The sequence below is a fragment of the Nomascus leucogenys genome, chromosome 7b (assembly GCF_006542625.1).
Source record: "Nomascus leucogenys isolate Asia chromosome 7b, Asia_NLE_v1, whole genome shotgun sequence".
Classification (NCBI taxonomy): Eukaryota; Metazoa; Chordata; class Mammalia; order Primates; family Hylobatidae; genus Nomascus; species Nomascus leucogenys.
In genome coordinates this window covers 88830991-88850879 of record NC_044387.1, presented here as the reverse complement: position 1 = coordinate 88850879, position 19889 = coordinate 88830991, and the positions used below count along the sequence as shown (strand labels likewise).

General features: G+C 37.3%; 1 protein-coding gene and 1 non-coding gene across 4 annotated transcripts in view; one reads left to right on the top strand and one right to left on the bottom strand.

The window, feature by feature from the left end:
- The first annotated feature begins 1307 nt into the window (after positions 1-1307).
- The window catches only part of DDX60L (DExD/H-box 60 like), a 116237-nt gene continuing 97655 nt past the window's right edge, over positions 1308-19889 (top strand). For 2 of the 3 annotated variants that reach the window (XM_012507967.2, XM_012507968.2), the window contains exons 1-5: positions 1330-1466; positions 6503-6621; positions 6808-6877; positions 7392-7581; positions 17841-18182. In XM_012507967.2, the coding sequence (XP_012363421.2) occupies positions 6618-6621; positions 6808-6877; positions 7392-7581; positions 17841-18182 (606 nt within the window). In that variant the 5' untranslated portion in view covers positions 1330-1466; positions 6503-6617. Of the gene's footprint in view, positions 1467-6502; positions 6622-6807; positions 6878-7391; positions 7582-17840; positions 18183-19889 lie in introns of all 3 variants that reach the window. The other variant, XM_003257946.4, reaches the window with a different exon arrangement.
- LOC115836166 lies at positions 7786-7916 on the bottom strand. Its single transcript, XR_004031156.1, has one exon. It is a non-coding gene; the product is annotated as a small nucleolar RNA SNORA51 (small nucleolar RNA).

Genomic DNA, 19889 nt, shown 5'->3' with positions numbered 1-19889 from the left:
CTTCTACAACCAAAAGAGGAAATCCCCATTAAATTGTACGTGCTTTGGGGGCGGAATAATGACACCGTAGTATATGAAAGAACTGGAATGAGATAATATATACAGAGAATATTGTAGATATTATCTTTGGAATTAAATTTAGAAGTCTTGGCTACCATTAACTACCTGTAGGGTCATGGACAAGTAATTGAATTCTCTAAGCCTTATTTACCTCATCCATAAAATAGCAACAGTAAAGTTGCTCATGGGATTTCTGTGAGATTTAATCTGATAATACATGTTAAGGGCTTAGCCTATTGCCTGGCACATAAAAAGCTCAATAAATGCTTTTACAAGAAAGCCCAATTTTCTGCTGCTAGCAAATGCATTCTGATGATACAAAGGTCCAGTATCAGATGCTAGAGAAGAATCCATCTGAGATGAACTTATGACTTAATCATGAGTCATTTCAGGTTCTTTCTCAATGTCATCCTCATTGTGAAAGAGAATCATAACTATTTTCAACCAAACAAAAAATTAAAGAAAAATCCTGACAGAAGTGAGTAATGTTTTCACCTCCTTTTCAAAGCTGCTTTATATTCCAGAGTCTGAGAAAAAACTTTGTTCTTCTGGGCTCTTTCTATTGTGAACAAGTCACTTCCACCCTTTCCTTTTCTTGAAGACAGAACTTCTGGCTTCGAATTCTCTCCATTTATTACCCAATGCCGTTACTGAGGCACCCTCACCACCACCTTGAATCTCAATATATTCTGCACATGCATAACATCATGGAATTAAGTGTCTGGAGCACTAAAGGCCACGATGCGCTAGGGCTGAAACTCGAATTTCCAACATTAATGAGCTTGATGACAAAACTAAAGAGCATTCTTCTTCTCAATTTAAATTGTTTGTGATAGATGATTGGCCTTTCAAATGTTCACACTGGACAGTTATACTATTGGAAATTTTTCATAAAATCAACTTCTTAGGACAGAAACTCAAAGCCCCCAATCCCTTTTTACTCCATTTTTGCATGTCCAGTACCTTGCCAGAAAAGAAAAACGCCACACCTCACCATAGACCTTCACAGTGCTTAGGGTGCTGCAAATGCAGCCTCAATTCCTTGTTTAGAGTCCCAGATTTCTCTGCTTTCTTTCCCTTTACATTTACATGCAAGTCCCAGATAGCATATCATCGCTTCTGCTATTACCTCCCTAAGATTCTCAGAGTAAACCAATGCAGACCTATATTCTACCTCCAGAAAACTGCGGAAATCGAAAAGGCCTCATGGTGGAGAAAAGAAACCGAAACTAACTCGCTAGATATAAACTCAGGCGCTGGCTGCTGTGTGGCTCAGAGCGCCCAGTCCGACGCTAGGCTCTGAACCCCTTCCACCAGGCTCTGCGCTCGGTCCCCTCTGCTCCATTTCCTCCCCGCTGGGCGTGCAGCTCAGACGCTCTTTGAACCTAGCAGGTTCGGTGGCCAGGGTGAGGATTACGGGTGACGTCGGGTGTCGCTAGGGACCCTGGAGCGGAGCTGTCCCGCGGGGGGGTTCTAGGTTTCCTTCAACATCCAGATGGACCTGGCGGGGAGGTGGCCCGGTGGCTTCGTGCGCGCCGGGCGCGGGCGCGTGGAGCTGGGGCGCTCGCTGGGCTCGGGCGGCAGCTTCGCGGGCAGGGGGAGGTCGGGCTTGGGGAGAGGTAGGGAAGAGGGACAACAGCCATGAGAGAGGAGAGTGCTTAGGCATTTAACGGGTCCTCTGCACCCGAGAGGGCCTGGGGATCTGGGGTGCTGAGGAGAAACTAAGGGTCATCACATCTGAGCACAGCCAATCGAACGTGGACGTTGACTGGCAGCAAGCTGCTTCCCTTTTTTCCGTCTTGGATTTAAACTTTTTTTTTTTTTTTTTTGAGTCAGAGTCTCGCTCTGTCGCCCAGGCTGGAGTGCAGTGACGCCATCTTGGCTCACTGCAAGCTCCACCTTCCAGATGTTCTCCTGCCTCACGCTATTCTCCTGCCTCAACCTCCCGAGTAGCTGGGACTACAGGCGCCCGCCACCACGCCCGGCTAATTTTTTAATTTTTTTTTTAGTAGAGACGGGGTTTCACTGTGTTAGCCAGGATGGTCTCGATCTCCTGACCTTGTGATCCGCCCGCCTCGGCCTCCCAAAGTGCTGGGATTACAGACGTGAGCCACCACGCCCAGCCAGGATTTCACTTTTGTACCCATTTCTGTAGCAGTAAGGGAATGCTAACTTCTGTAGCAATTACAACTTGTAAATTTCAGTGGCATTACACAATAGAAATTTATATATATTGTCCTTCTAAGAGTTCAAAGCAGATTTTCCTGGCCAGTGGGCCCAATAGTGATTCAGGGATCCAGTTTCTTCCATATGGTGGTTCCACTGTTCCCTGGAGTCTTAATATTCTTTGCACCTAACTTTTTAAAAGAGAAGAGTAGAGAAGGTATACCTACTTCTCGAAAGTCTGGCTATCACTTCCACTCACATTCCATTGGTAAGAACTAATTTCATGGCTATCTCCACATCCAAAAGAATGGGGAAAATGTAGTCATTGGCCAGATAGCTACTTCTCAGTGATAATTCTTAAATGTGGAAGGAGGAGCATGAATTTTAGTGGATAGTTGATATCTCTGATCCGATACCCAGGATTTTTTTTTCAATTTTTTTAACTTCCATCAGAATCCAAAAGAAAGTCTTCACATTACAATTGATGTATAAATGTCTTGTTTTTTAATCTATAGGATTCCCTCTTTCTCTCTCTTTCTCTTCATCTCTGACTCTTTGTCTCCCCTCGCTATTCTCTGTTAGTTCTTAAAATTAGAGGCATAATCAGTTCTTTTTAATTTTTTATATTTTTGTTAGGAGTTCACATAGATGGCGTCACATTCCATTCAGAGACAGAGAATGTCTTGCTATCTCCATTTTTATGATATTAGTATCTATTGATGTTCAATAGCTAGATCCATTAATTTATTAGATGTTTCAAAACGAGGAAAATATAAATTTCTCATTTCTTTTATTTTCTTGAACTGGGTTACTTCTGTAAAGACAAACTTCTCATACTATTTACTTAATCAGGGTTACACTTTGTATTGACAATAGGGGATAAGTGTTTGTTTTTTTTTTTCATTGCAAAACATGTTCTTTTTAAAAACTTTTTATTTCTTTAATCTTTATTTTTTGATTTATCTTCTCTCTTAGTTTGCTAAAACTGCTGTAACAAAATATTATAGAGTGGTGGCTTAAACAATAGAAATTTATTTCTCACTATTCTGGAGGCTGTGAAGTACAAGATCAAGATTCTGGCTGATTCAGTTTCTGGTGAGGGTTCTCTTCCTGGCTTGCACATGACTACCTTGTTGCTGTGTTCTGAGAGAGAGAGTGAGCAAGCAGGAGCAAAGGGGGAGGGACGGGGTGGAGGGGAAAAGCGAGAAGGGAGAGAGTATGAGCTCTCTGATGTTTCTTCTTTAGAAGACACCAATCCTATCAGATAAGGACCCTATCCTTACGGCCTCCTCTAATCCTAATTACCGCCTGAAGCCCCCATCTCCAATTACCATCACACTGGGGTTCAGGGCTTTAAAATATGAATTTTGGGGGGACATAAACATTTAGTATATAACATCACCTTTGAATGCTATTTCTGGGCTCCCTATTTTTTTTTTTTATAAATGATAATAATAGCATTCCTACTCTTTTCCTAACATTTTTCCCTCTTTGTACTTCTCAAATTGGTTAGCTATTTTAATATATTATCGATGTTGAAAGCATTTACATTTTGGTTCTCTGAATAAATTAAGTTCATTGTTACTTGTCTATATATTGAGTCTAAAAATTGAAAACCAAACACAACATAACTATATACATAGTATTCATTATGGAGTCAAGTTTTGTGATCAGATCCAAATAGGAAATGTATTCTATATAATTAAAAGTTGATTAAAGTAGACTTTTCAAAGCATTAAAGAAGATGAAAGATATTGGTCATATGTCAGAGCATTCAGTGTTGGCCATAATGTTAAAAGAGCTGATTTTAATCGGTTTTCACTATGTCCAGGTGCTTTTTAAGCAGTTTATGTATTAACACATTTTATCTTGACAACTCTAGGATAATAATATTATTCCAGATTCGCAGACAGGAAACAGAAACAGAGATGGTAAGCAATTTGCCTCAGGCCACACAACTAGTTAGTTGTACAATTAGGGATTCAACCCAGGCATCCTGGTTTCAGAGCTCATGTTCTTATTCACTTTAATGCCTCTTTCATTTTCATTCTTTTGTGGCTAAAATGTCTTTCTTTTTTTTGCCAGACTTTAGATTTTCTCTTTATCTTTGGAGTACTGAAATTTTATCAGGATATATCTAGCTGTGGCTTTCTCTTTTTTCATCAAACTTGTTTTGTTTTTGGAGGACCTTTTTAATCTAGGGATTCATATTTCTCTTCAGTCCTGAGGCAGTCTTCTTAAATTACATTTTCTCACAGTATGTTTTCGATTATTTTCACCACTCATTCTGGTATCCCAGTTATTTCCTCCAGGATTACCTTTAAATGGATTATATAAGCTTTGATCAATCTTTCATGTGTCTTAATGTTTCTTTTATTTCTATCTCATTGTCTTTCTGGACTCTGTCTTTTAACTTGGGATTCTGCTTTATTGTTCAGCAAACTAATTTATTTTATATCTGCAATCTTGCTTTGAATTTTCAAGAGTGCTTTCTTGTTCCTGTATTTTTTTCTTTTCAATAGCAGCATGCAAGCTCCTATTTCATAGGTTCAGTATCTTTGATTCTGTATGAAAATTCTAGTTGGAATTTTTTAAAGTTCTCTTCTGACTTCTAAATTATCTCTTTTTCTCAGTATGTCTTTTAGAATATTTTGATGTTTTTTAGTTTGTTTTTTTTTTGTCTTCATTTTTAGTGTTTATTTTCTGTCTGATCAGTATTTTATATCTGACGATCCTTTTAGATTCATATTATAAATTTTAAAAATTACAGTGCTTAATAAAAAAGCTGTTTTAGGCTTTCCTAACCTGTCTCTCTCTTAAATGGGAGGGGCTCTTTGAATGACCACTCCATTCACTCCTTCAAGGCTCATCTGAAATGTCACTTTCTTGGAGATACTCTCTGTAGCAATCCTGTCCAATTCGTTATAACTCTTTTATTTTTTAAATAGTACTTAAGTTTTAAATATTTAAAATTTTATTAATTTTTTTCCACTAGATGATAAGCTCCTAGAGAGCAGCAAAGCCTACTTTTGTCCTTTTCATTGTACTCCCACCCGCAAGTGCAGCGCCTGTCACATAGCAGGTGTTTGCTCATTCAATAGTTGTTGAATAAATGCATTCTGCTTTCTGTCCCTTCAGTTTCACAGAGACTGTACTTACTTTGGCTATAAATATTTTTCTATTTACCAATCCTGTGGCAATGTTGAGTTCTAACCATATTTTGCTGCTATTCTTTATGGTTAATATGAAGTGAAGAAGTGAGTTCTCCCAGAATCACCTCCCAAGACAAGGATTTGAGTGCCAATAGTTCATTTTGGGAGTGATCAGGAGTGGCCCAGAAACTTATTTTGGGAGTGACCCAGAGTCACTAATAAGCAGCATTCAGTGATTTCTTCCACCTGTGATATATACTCATTTCCTCAGTTATCTTTAGTAATCAAATGACTTGATAGTTCTATTTCTAGCCCAGAAACCTGGCCACCTTTCAGCGTGCTTTGTCCAAGCCCCATCATCCATCCTCTTGTTCTTGCTAAGATCTGAGGAGTCATCCGTGACACTCCCAACTCTCCCTTCCCATGTGGAATCTATTGCCAAACTATGTCACATTTATCTTCAAAATGGCCCCCAATAAATCCACATCTCTCCAGCTCTAAATAGCACCACATTAGCTCAAACCACCATCATCTTTCTACAGGACTATTTCAGTAGCTTTCTTTATGCACCTCCCCATCCAGTGTGCTCTCTCTACTAAAGATAGAGTAATGTTTACCAAGTGCAAGTGTAATCAAATTACAACCAGTTTAAAAGCCATCAATGGCTGAGTTTAGCTCTGAGGATGAAGACAAAACACCTTAAAATTCCTTAAAAGACTGCCTAGCTTCCTTTTTCTCTAACTTTGTCTGACACAGCCTTACCCTCTGCTGCAGCCGCACTAACTTCTTTTCTGAATCTCGTACTTTCCATACTGTCCTCTGTCACAGGGCCTCTGTACATGCTGTTCCTTTTGCCAAGAATACTTTTCATTGCTTTTTTGGGGGGCAAATTAAGGGAGTACTCATTCCTTCAGATCTCAGTTCATGCATTAATTCCTTAGGGAAGCCACCCTCATCTCTGTGCCTTTTGTCACATTTGTGATTTGAAATTTTTTGTATGATTATTTGATCAATCTTTGCTTATTTACTAGACTGCTTGCTCTGTGGAAATTGCAACCATATTTTTTGGGCCCATTTCTTTGTTTTAGGAATAACTGCAGTTCTATTTTTTTCTTTTATTACAGAGGTGCCATTCACATCAAATGTAGCCATTTTAGAGGTGCCAAAATAAAATATATCAGCCATATTTAATAAATTCCAGCTCTACTCTTCTACCCTATAGCCCAAGAAGCAACAACGATGGGTAATTCTCAATCTTTGATATTTGTAGCCTATAAAACAACAATCTTGTAAGATATTCAGATTCAATAATGTTACAAAGTAATTGGATATCTATATTTCATTTCCTTAATAATTACTAAATTATATAGCTGTGTAAAAATATCGATGGCTCAAAAAGTCTCTCTTTTTTTTTTTTTTTTTTTTTTAGCGTTAAAGGATCATGCAGTATTTTTTAGGGAAATGACACAGTTAATTTTGAATGAAATGCCAAGAGCTGGGTAAGTACTGTGAAGTAAAAAAGGAGCTATACTATTGTATGCTCTGTGTTTCCACATCCCTCTTAACCCGTATACATATACATGATCACTCAACCTATTTATCTTGGAGCAGCTTAAAGATGATGGGAACGCACTCTTCTTCCTATAGTTGTCATAGCTGTCACTGAACAGACTGTTTCCTAAAACAATCAGATTCATGGAGCTGGGGGTTATATATGTCCTTATCCAGAATAACAGCCTTTAGAATCATATTCTCAAGTTCAAATCCTGGCTCTGCCATTTAGCATGGATAATTTCCTTTGCCTCTCTGAGCCTAATTTTATTTTAATAAAATAGTAATTGTGCTATCTCCTTCTTATAAAGGACAGTTGCTTAAATGAGATACTTGAAAAGGCATCATGGACTGGCATGAGGTACTCAACAAATAGTAGCTTATGCAATAATAGTAACAACAATAGCAACAAAGTCTCTGTGAAACATCTGTGATTTCTATTCTCTTTGATTTTTATTTTAGGTATTCCAGCATATTAAATGATTTTGTGGAATCTAATTTTTTTGTGATTGATGGAGATTCCTTGCTTGCCACATGCCTGGGTGTAAAATCATTCAAGTGGGGACAGAATCTCCACTTTTTCTATCTGGTTGAATGCTATCTTGTGGATCTTATGAGTAACGGAGGACAATTCGCCATAGTTTTCTTCAAGGTAAGGTATGATGATTGATGTCGTTTTAGTCCTTTGAAGACTAACTGAAATCTCTTAACCTAAAGAGTCTTTGACCTAAAATGAAGCATGTCATCATAGAAAATATAAAAAGACAGATTAACAAAAGAACAAATTACCCATAATTTCACTACTCAGAGATAACCATTCTTTATTTTTTATTTTATTAAATTTTTTTTCCCTCGACTCTGTTCCCACATTCACAATATAGATCAGGCACAGAGCCTGGGCTGAGGAGTATATGGGCTAGGTTTACTCTACCTCCTTTTCTATATAGTCAGTGTAAGAATTCAGCCTGTGGTAAGCACCAGCAAGCCCATTCTTTAAATTTCAACATTTTATAAAATTTCAAATATAGATAAGTTGAAAGGTTGTAGAGCAAATATCTATATCCCACCATCTAAATCCTACAATTACATTTTATTTTACTTACTTCTTCATATATCTGTAAGCTTATCCATGCCTTTATTCACCTGTCAATCCTTTTATTTTGGGGGTACATTTCAAAATAGTTGTAGACATTACATTTAACTCTGAAACATTTCATCATACATGCCATTAACTAGAGTTCGGTATTTATTTGCAGATTTTTTTGATGGTAAAGTTTACATGAAATAAAATGCACAGATCTTAAATGTGTTACAAAAAGTTTTGCTCCAACCTAATGCCATTTAACAAGCTTTGGCATGTGCATAGTATTTACCAGTCCATTGAATTTTGACACACGCATGCACGTGTAACCCAAACTCTTGTTCCACAGTACATACATCTTCTCATGCCCCTGCCCAGTCCATCCTCACCCCATCCCCTAGAAGCAACCACTGTTTAAATCCTTTCTATTGCCTTCTTTAGTTTTGCCTGTTGTAGAAGTTTCTTTTTTTTTTTTTTCGTTGGAGTTTCGCTCTTTTTGCCCAGGCTGGAGTGCAATGCCATGAGCTCGGCTCACTGCAACCTCCACCTCCTGGGTTCAAGTGATTCTACTCTCTCAGCCTCCCAAGTAGCTGGGATTACAGGCGCATGTCACCATGCTCAGCTAATTTTTGTATTTTTAGTAGAGACAGGGTTTCATCATATTGGTCAGGCGGGTCTCGAACACCTGACCTCAGGCGATTCACCCGCCTCGGTCTCCCAAAGTTCTAGAACTTTTAATAAATAGAATTTTACAGTATGAATCCTTTGTATAAACCTTTCATTCAACATAATATTTTTGAGAGGCATCCATTTTGTTCTGTGCAGTGGTATTTTGTTCCTTTTATCACTTTTGAGTAAGGTTTTATTGTAGAAATGTGCCACAGTTTGTTTACCCATTTTCTTGTTGAGTGGACACTTTCCTGTTGAGTGGTCTCTTTCTTTCTTTTTTTTTTTTTTTTTCTTGAGACGGAGTCTCGCTCTGTTGCCCAGGCTGGAGTGCAGTGGCGTGATCTTGGCTCACTGCAAGCTCCACCTCCCGGGTTCATGCCATTCTCCTGCCTCAGCCTCTCTGAGTAGCTGGGACTACAGGCGCCTGCCACCACGCCCGGCTAATTTTTTTGTATTTTTAGTAGAGGCGGGGTTTCACCCTGGTCTTGATCTCCTGACCTCGTGATCCTCCTGCCTCGGCCTCCCAAACTGCTGGCATTACAAGCGTGAGCCACCGCGCCCGGCCTGAGTGGTCTCTTTCAGTATCTTGCCTAGATGAATAAAGCTACTATGTGCATTCACATGCAAGTCTTTGTGTGGACATAAATTTTCATTTTCCTTGTGCATATATCTGTGATTGAAATATATGTTTTATAAAACTACCAAAGCTTTTCCTAAGGTAGTTGTGCCCCTTTACACTCAATCCAGCGATGAATAAGAGTTCTGGTGCCCTGTGTAGTTGCAAACATTTGTATTTGGTCAGTCCAGCCATTCTGGTGGATGTGTAGTGTTATGTCCCTGTGTTTTAATTGGTATTTATCAAATGGCTAATGATGTTGCCTACTTTTTCAAGTGCTTATTGTTCGTTTGTATACTATGACTTGTGAAGCATCTGCTCATATCTTTTGACCGTTTTAAATTGGGTTCTTTATCTTTTTAATATTGAGTTGTGGTAGTTCTTGATATATTCTGTATACAACCTCTTGTCATATATATTATTGCGAATGTATTTTCCCAGTCTGTGGCTTGTCACTTCATTTTGAGACAGAGTCTTGCTCTGTCACCTAGGCTGGAGTGCAGTGGCGCAATCTTGGCTCACTGCAACCTCTGCCTCCTGAGTTCATGCCATTCTCCTGCCTCAGCCTCGTAAGTACTTGGAACTACAGGCATGCGCCACCATGCCCGGCTAATTTTTTGTATTTTTAGTAGACACGGGGTTTCATCGTGTTAGCAGGATGGTCTCGATCTCCAGACCTCGTGATCTACCCACCTCAGCCTCCCAAAGTGCTGGGATTATAGGCATGAGCCACCGTGCCCGGCTGCCACTTCATTTTCTTAGTGCTACCTTTGGATGACCATATTTTAATTTTGATGAAATCTAATTTGTTATTCTTTAATGGCTATTGTGCCTGTATCCTGATAAGAATCATTGCCTATCTCTTAGTCACAAAGATATTTTCCTATATTTATTAATAATTCTAGAAGTATGTAGTTTCAGCTTTTGTATTTTGGTCTATGATATTTCTTGAATTAATTTTTGTGTGTTTGTGGTGTGAATTGGGGATTGAGGTTGATTTGTTCCAGCATCCATTGTTGAGAACATTTTTCTTCTACCAGTAGATTGCTTTGGTTTCTTCATCAAAAATCAAATGATTATATATGTGTAGGTCCATTTCTGGGTTTTCTACTATGTTCCATCAAAGGATTTAACAAATTACCAGTACCACAATGTCCTGATTTGTGTAATTTTATAGTAAATCTTGAAGCCCACTTTGTTCTTCTTTAACTTTGGCTATTCTAGGTTCTCTGCATTTCCACACGAATTTTAGAATCAGCTTGCCAATTTCTATTTAAAAAGAACAATGGGATTTTAATGATATTCATTAAATTTGTAGATCAATATGGTCTTTCAGTTAGTGAACACAATATATATCTCTGCTTTTTAAGATCTCTAATTTCTTTTATCAGTTTTGTAGTCTTCAGTGTGGAGATGTTGCACATCTTTTGCTAAATATATTTCAAGATATTTCGTGTTTTGATCTTACTGTAAATTGAATTTTTAAAAATAATTTTTTATTTTTTGCTGTTTGTATATAGAAGTAGAGTTGATTTTTGTTTGTTAACTGGTATCCTGCAATCTTATTAAAACAACTTATTAATTTCAGTGGCTTATTTGTATATTTCTTAGATTTTTCAATGTCTTCAGTGAATAAATACATGCTTATTTCTTATTTTCCAATTTGATTTTTTAATTGCTTTTTCTTGCCTTATTACAGTGATTGGCACCTCTAGAAATGCTGAAGTAGAGTGAGTGGGAATCTTTACCTGGTTCTTGATCTTAAAGGGAAAGTGTCCATTATTTCCCTACTAGGTATCATATTAGCTGTAGTTATTTTATATATATCCATTATCAAATTGAGGAAATTTCTTCTTATTTTAGGTTTTCTGAGAGTTTCTATAATTAATAGGTGTTACATTTTAAAAAATACTTTTTCTACATTTATGGAAACTCTGATACACCTTTCCTCTTTTATTTTCTTAATTTGGTAGATTACATTAAGTGATTTTAAAATATTAATTCAATCTTTTATTCCTGGGAAAACCTCAGTTGGTTATGATAGATATCCTTTCTTTAATATATTGCTGGGTTTGATTTGTTAATATTTTAAGTGTTTTTGGTATATAGTCATGAAAAATATTAATCTGTAATTTTACTTATTTATTTATTTATTTGAGATGGAGTCTCACTCTGTAGCCCAGGCTGGAGTACAAAGGCACGGTCTCGGCTCACTGCAACCTCTGCCTCCCAGGTGCAAACAATTCTTCTATCTCAGCCTCCTGTGTAGCTGGGATTACAGGCATGTGCCACCATGCCTGGCTGATTTTTGTATGTTTAGCAAAGACGGGGTTTCCCCATGTTGGTCAGGCTGGTCTTGAGCTCTGACCTCAGGTGATCCACCTGCCTCAGCCTCCCAAAGTGCTGAGATTACAGGCATGAGCCACCATGCCAGGCCAATTTTATTTTTTATAATGCCTTTGTTTGGTTTTGGTATCAGGATCATGCCGACCTGGTGAATGTGTTGAAAAGCCCATTTTCCTCTTCTATTTTCTGAAAAAGTCTTTATGAGATTGGTATTATTTCCTCAGACGAATTTGATAAAATTTGATCAAATTTTCCTGTGAAACCATTTGGGTCTGGAGTTTTCCTTGGAAGGAAATTTTTGATAACAAAGTCAATTTCTTTAATAAATATAGGGCCATTTAGACTTTCTGTTTTATCTTGTGTCAGTTTTGTTAATTGTATATGTCAAGGGATTTTCCTATCTTATCTAAGTTGTCTAATATTTTGGCATAAAGTTGCCTATAATACTCTCTTATTTTCCTCTTATTGCCTAAAGATTTGTAGTGATGTTAGTGTTAGTAGCTTCCTCTTTCATTTTTTTTTGGAACAGAAACTAAATTTTCTTTTTTTTAAATTCGAGACAGGGTCTCACTCTAGCTCCCAGGCTACAACACAGCAGTAGCATGATTTTGGCACACTGTAACCTCTGTGTCGTGGGCTCAAGTGATACTCCTACCTCAGCCTCCTTAGTAGCTGGGACTACAGGCGTGTGGCAGCATGGTTGGCTAATTTTTGTATTTTTTATAAAGATGGGGTCTTGCTGTGTTGTACAGGCTAGTCTCCAACTCCCAAGGTCAAGCAATCCACCTACCGTGGCCACCCAGAGTGCTGGGATTACAGGCGTGAGCCACTGTGCCTGGCCACTAAATATTTATTTTTTCATTCATTTTCAAATTATGCAGTTTTATACTGAATAACACAGAAGGAAACTAAAATTGCTAACAGTTTATATGTAAGCCTGATTCCTGTCTTAAGGAAAAGAAGAACACTACAAAAGCAACACATATTCTAACAAAACGTGTTCTAACATATTTTGTTAGAACAAAAACAAAAACCCTCTAAAAAGCTTTCACATTACACTCCCATTTTGTGAATTGGCAGCTGTCCGTGTCCCTTAAATCTTTGATTATCTGCTGCTTTCTGTGTAGAAGGCTACAAAGCACACAGATTGTAAATATAGCTTACCAAAAGGGGATACATCACCTGGATACTCTAAACCAGTTTTTAAACATAAACTGCAGAAATCCTGACTAATACAGCAAAATAGACTTTATTTTTTGGCTAGCTGCTAGTGACAACCAGTGATGCAATAACGGGGGGGACTGGTCAGAAACATGACACCAACTCTTAATAGCAACTGCTCTACTTGAAATTCACATCTGGTGAAATGGGGACAGATTTTTATTCTCTATTTTCGAAAGCATCACAAAATTTTTTTTTTTTTTTTGAGACGGAGTCTCGCTCTGTCGCCCAGGCTGGAGTGCAGTGGCGCAATCTCGGCTCACTGCAAGCTCCGCCTCCCGGGTTCACGCCATTCTCCTGCCTCAGCCTCTCTAAGTAGCTGGGACTACAGGCGCCCGCCACCACGCCTGGCTAATTTTTTTTTTTGTATTTTTAGTAGAGATGGGGTTTCACCTGGTCTCGATCTCCTGACCTCGTGATCCACCCTCCTCGGCCTCCCAAAGTGCTGGGATTACAAGCGTGAGCCACCGCGCCCGGCCAATCATCACATAATTTTACAAATTAAAATGTAATTTGTCATTGTTGTATCTCTGATTCTATAACCTGATATACTGCTAAGGGAAAAGAAGGATTTAACTTTTTAAAAAATGTGTGAAAGCCATAATATCATCTACTGTATGTGACAAAGCCTCACAGATTCTCTATTGTGATAATTTCCATTTTCTTCTGCCCTCATTTATCCTTTATATTGCTAAGTTGTGTCTTCTCTCTTCTTGATTAATCTAGTTAGTGATTTATCAATTTTGTTGATGTTTTCAAAGACCTAGCTTTTTTCACTTTGTTAATTTTCTGTATTGTCTTTTTTTTTATTTCACCGATTTCTACTCTTGACTTTATTTATTTCTCTTGGGTTTTCCTTACTCTTTTTTCCACTAGCTTCATGAATTGAAATTTTAAGCTAAGATCTTTTTTCTTTTTCTATTTATGAACAGTAAAATTTTTCTTGTAAGCTGTGTTTTAGCTACATATCACAAATTTGCATCTAATGGTTTTTTTCTTTACCATTTAATTAGAAATAATTTCTAACATCTCATGTGATTCTTTTTTCTTTGACCAGTGGATTATTTAGAAATTTGTTGTTTTAAAAGCTGGGGGTATTTCACTACTAGATTTCAAGGTATTCCACAAAGCTCTAGTAACCCAAACAGCACGGTACTGGTGTAAAAATAGACAGTTGGACCAATGGAACAGAATAGAGAACCCAAAAATAAATTCACGTATTTACAGCCAAATGATTTTTGACAAAAGCATATCAAGAACGTTCACTGGGGAAAGGACAGTGTCTTCAGTAAATGGTGCTCAGGAAATTGGATATTCATACGCAGAAAAATGAAAATGAGCCCTCGCTTTCACTCTATTAAAAAATCATTTCGAAATCGATTAAGGACTTAAATGTAGGACCCAAAACGATGAAACTATTAGAAAAAAACATAGAGGAAATGCTTCAGGACATTGGTTAGTGTGAAGATCTTATGGAAAACACTTCAGAAGCACAGGTAGCAAAAGCAAAAGTAGACAAATGGGATTATATTAAACTAAAAAGTTTCTGCACAGGAAAGGAAATAATCAACAGAGTAAAGAGACACCTTCAGAATGGGAAAAAATTTTTGTCAGTATTTATCCAACAAGGAATTAATATCCAGGATATGCAGGGAACTCAAACATCTCAATAGCAAAAGAAAAAAAAAGATAATCCAATTAAAATGTGGGCAAGTGAGCTGAATAGGCATCTCTCAATAGAAGATATACAAATAGCCAACACATGTATGAAAGCATAGTCAACATTATTAATCATCAGAGAAATGCAAATCCAAACCATAATAAGATAGCATCTCACCCCATTAGAATAGCTATTGTCAAAAACACACAAAAAATATGCTAGTAAGGATGTAGAGAAAGGGCAACTCATATGCTGCTGGTATGAATGTGAATTAATTCAGTAATTATGGAAAACAATATGGAGGTTCCTCAAAAACACAAAAAGGAATTACTGTATGAACCAGCAACTCTGCTACTAGGTATACATTCAAAGGATAGGAAATCAGTATGTTAAAGAGATATCTGCCCTCTTGTGTTTATTGCAACACTATTCACATAGCCAACATATGGAAACAAACTAAGTGTTCATCAACAGATGAATGGATAAAGAAAATGTGGTGTGTATATACACTATACAATACTATTTGGCTATAAAAAACAAAATTCTGTCATTTGTGGCAACATGATGATCTTGGAGGACATTATTGCACCATAGGGTGGATATAATTAACAGTAATTTATTGCTTTTTTTCAAATAGAAGAGCAGATTTGGAATGTTTCCAACACACGCACACACACAAATAATTGTGTCTGATGTGATCAATATGCTAATTACTCTGATTTGATCATTACATATTGTATACATATATATCAAAATATCACGCTGTACTCCATAGATATGTGCAATTAGTCCAGGTGAGGTGGTTCACACGTGTAATAACAACACTTTGAGAGGCTGAGTGGGGAGGATCATTTGAAGCCAAGAGTACAAGACCAGCGTGAATAACAAAGTGAGATCCTGTTTCTACCAAAAAAAGGTACAATTATAAAGTCACTTAAGGATGATTTTAAAAATTAAAAAACTATTGTTTTAATGTATGAATTCTTGTTTTTTCTAGATGTGTTATTGATTTCTAATTTAATTCCATTGTGGTTGAAGAAAATATTTCTGTATAATTTCAATTATTTAAACATCTATTGGGACTTGTTTTGACGTCCAATACATGGCCTATTTTGGTGAATGTACCATGTGTTCTTGGAAATAATATATATTCTACAGTTCTTGAATATAATCTTCTAGAAATGTCATTAAGTCAGAGTAGTTGATAGCTAAAATTAATTTTTATTTGCAACAATAGATACTTATTTTAAGGACACCTAGGAACATGAGGTAGGAGGAGACTTCCTTCAACAATCTTTCTTTGCTCTCTGAATTTGTATGCTTAAATTCTAGGAAGCACTTTAGGATCAAAACTGAGAAGAAATTGTATTTACATTCCAGTAGAGTGGCAAATTCAATAGAGGCACTATCCTTATTTGGATTGATCGATATAAACATCCTCAACAGTGTATTATACTATGGTTTTTAAAAATTACAGATTGAATGGCTTCCAATTTTAACAAATCTCAACCCAAATACAAAAATATATCATGAGCCCATTCCCTCATCCCACTCCTAGAAGCAATTGTTGTTTTACTCCTAAGAATTCTAGTCTATATTTGTTCAATCTTTATACATAGGATTTTTTGGGGGTGGGGGTTAGTTTTGGCACCATTAAAAGTGAAAGCAGTGTTTTGATTGATACCTATAGAAAAGTCAGGATTCTTTTTAAATTATGACAGTCTGGTAGGCTAGAGTGTCAATATGATTTAAAAACAGATTTTTTTTTTTACTTATTAAGTTCAGGGGTACATGTGCAGGTTTGTTATATAGGTAAGCTTGTCTTATGGGGGTTTGTTGTACAGATTATTTCTTCACCCAGGTATTAAGCTTAGTACCCATTAGTTATTTTTCCTGATACTCTTCCTCCTCTCACCCTCCACCCTCCACCCTCCAATAGGCCCCAGTGTCTGTTGTTTTCCTCTGTGTGTCCATGTGTTCTCATTATTTAGCTCCCACTTACAAGTGAGAACATGCAGTATTTGGATTTCTGTTTTTGCGTTTGGGACATGATCTCATTCTTGTTTATGAATGCATAGTATTCCATGATGTATATGTACCACATTTTCTTTGTCCAGTCTATCATTGGTGACTTAGTTTGATTTCATGTCTTTGTTATTGTGAATAGTGCTGCAGTGAACATATGCGTGCATGTGTCTTTATGATGGAATGATTTATATTTCTTTGGGTATATACCCAGTAATGGAATTGCTGGGTCGAATGGTAGATCTTTCAGGAATTGCCACAGTTTTCCACAATGGTTGAACTAATTTACACTCCCACCAACAGTGTTAAGCATTCCTTTTTGTCTGCAACCTTATCAGCATCTGTTATTTTTTGATGTTGAGTTATTTTAACTCTCATTTTTTATTATTTTTAATAGCCATCTGACTGGCATGAGATGGTATCTCATTGTGGTTTTGATTTGCATTTCTCTAATGATCAGGGATGTTGAGCTTTTTTTATATGCTTATTGGCTGCATGCATGTCTTCTTTTGTTTGTGTTTTTGTTTTGTTTTGAGATATAGTCTCTCTGTCGCCCAGGCTGGAGTGCAGTGGCATGATCTCGGCTCACTGCAACCTCCGCCTCCCAGGTTCAAGCGATTCTCCTGCTTCAGCCTTCCGAGTAGCTGGGATTACAGGCACCCACCACCGCACCCAGCTAATTTTTGTATTTTTAGTAGAAACAGGGTTTCACCATGTTGGCCAGACTGGTCTCGTCCTCCTGACCTCAGATGATCCACCCTCCTGAAGTGCTGGGATTATAGGCGTGAGCCACCACGCCCGACCGTATGTCTTCTTTTGAAAAGTGTCTGTTTATGTCCTTTGCCCACTTTTTAGTGGGGTTATTTTTTTCTTGTAAATTTGAAAAATAGAAATTTTGATATGCTAAGTAAAGGCTTACATTATTTAGGGAGGAGACATGTCACCTGGAACGTTACATTTTTATCTACTAATAGTGATTCACATCAGCTTCTCAATTCAGATGAAATACATCTATCCACTTGCTACTTTAATCCCTATTTGAACATAGATAGTAAAAGAATTAGACATGAAGTAGTAGTGTATGCCTGCTCAAATAAAGGAGCTGAATCTATATAATCCACATTTTGACCTGTGGCATACACTTGTGAAATGAGTCAAGTTTAAGGCCTTTGAGCAAAACAATTAGATCACATGGGTTAAGTCCTATATGGCTTTGTGCTGTAAGTAACAAAATTAACAAATCACTAAAGGAAGATTTCAAAATGATGTATTTTTTTCTTTTTCTCACCACAGGATGCTGAATATGCATATTTTGATTTTCCTGAACTTCTTTCATTGAGAACTGCTTTAATTCTCCACCTTCAACACAATACTAGCATTGATGTACAAACAGAGTTTTCTGGATGCTTATCACAAGATTGGAAGTTATTCTTGGAACAGTATTACCCGTATTTTCTGATAGTTTCAGAGGAAGGCCTGAGTGATTTACAAACGTATCTTTTTAACTTCTTAATTATACATTCCTGGGGAATGAAAGTCAACGTTGTGCTTTCATCAGGGCACGAATCTGATACTCTCAGACTTTATGCACATACTATGGAAAGCACAGACAGAAACCAAACTTTTTTGAAGGAGGTAATTGACATTAATAACTCTCATTTTTTGTCCTGATTTCTTGTTTTAATTCTCAAAACCACTAACTCAATATTCTTTCTGTATTTTTAATGGAACTTACTATAGGCAGTCTCCGAAGAGGTAATACATTTAATGATGGTAACAATAATAATGATGAACATTTATTAAGCACTTATGCCAATTCGTTTTCCTAAATTGCTCTTAATTCTCAGGGTACTCCTCTAAGGTCTGTGGCATTATTATATCTATCTATTCATATCTAATTATGGTATTATCACCTCATCTGTAGAAGAATATTTGGAGTATTGAAGTAATTTGTTCATGTTAAGTACCTAATTGTGGTATAATAAGAAATATATTTGCACTTTATCCCCAGTTGCTGTCACAAAGCTCCTAAAACCCTTGGGATTTCTTGAGTAATAGTAATGTCTTTTGTTATTTGTAAGGAGCTGCTTTTGATCACATCTGAATTTTTCCTAATGAGGTAACCTAGGGTGGGGCCCCTAGATAGCCTTAGGGTTGGGCTGGCCACCAAAAGGACCAAGCCATTGGAGGCTGGAAGCTTCAGTCCCAACCACCAACCTCTGGGAAAGGGAGTGAGAGGGGCTAGATATTAAGCTCTATAAAAACTCTTGAACAGTGAGGTTTGTTCAACTCCTAGGTTGGGAAGTCCTGGGAGGGTGGTGCACCCAGGGTGTTACTGGGGCCACCTGCCCCTCTCCTCATACCTTGCCCTGTGCATCTGTTCCATCTGGCTGTTCCACAGTTGAATCCTTTATAATAAACTGGTAATAGCAAGCAAACCACTTTTCCTGAGTTCCGCGAACTTTGCTAGCAAATTACCAAACGTGAGGAGGGAACCCCGGATTTGTAGCTGGTCTGTCAGCATGTGAAGCCCGGCATTTGTGATTCGTGTCTGAAATGGGAGGCAATCTTGTTGGACTGAGTCCTTACCCTGTGGGGCCTGCATTAACTCAGGGTAGTTAGTGTCGGAATGGAATTTAATTGTATGGCACCCAGTTGGTGTCTGGAGAGAATTAGGCAATTATTGGTGTGGAAAACCCATACTTTTTTTTTTTGTTAGTGTTATAAGTAAAGAAGTGGTTTTCCTTTACGAATAAAAGGTTGACAGTGGATTTCCCCAAAGGAGTGTCTCTAGCTTCTATATTTAGCCATAGGGTGTCCTGCCGCCCAGATCCTGGAAAGCAAGAAATGCATTTAACAGGAAATCCATGTGTTTAGGGGTTCGTGTGTTGCATATAGGCAGTGAAATGATGGCTAACATGGAGGAAGGACCCTTAATGAGAAAGAAATGAAGAAGACTGACAAAGAAGCAAGTAATGAGATAATTTCATTCCTTAACATAAACTCATGAAGTCTGTAGAATTTTCAAAGCATTACGATAGGCTCACTATTTTGGTATAGTTGACATTAGGTTTATGTAGTATTTATGTTATGAAACTTGTGAGTCAAAAAATATATTAATAATCTTATGAGTGAATCTAGTTTTGTTCCAGTTTTCACATTTTGAAATGAATTCTGATGATGCAGGCCATTCGATAGTTTATCAAAAATAATCTTTCAATATAATTCATATTTTTACTTTTTATAGCAGATCTCCTTTGAAATTGGAACTCCGCCTTGTTTTTCTGTTTTGGTTGGAAAATTGCCTTCTAAATGTACAATATGGCAATAAAACTAAAATTT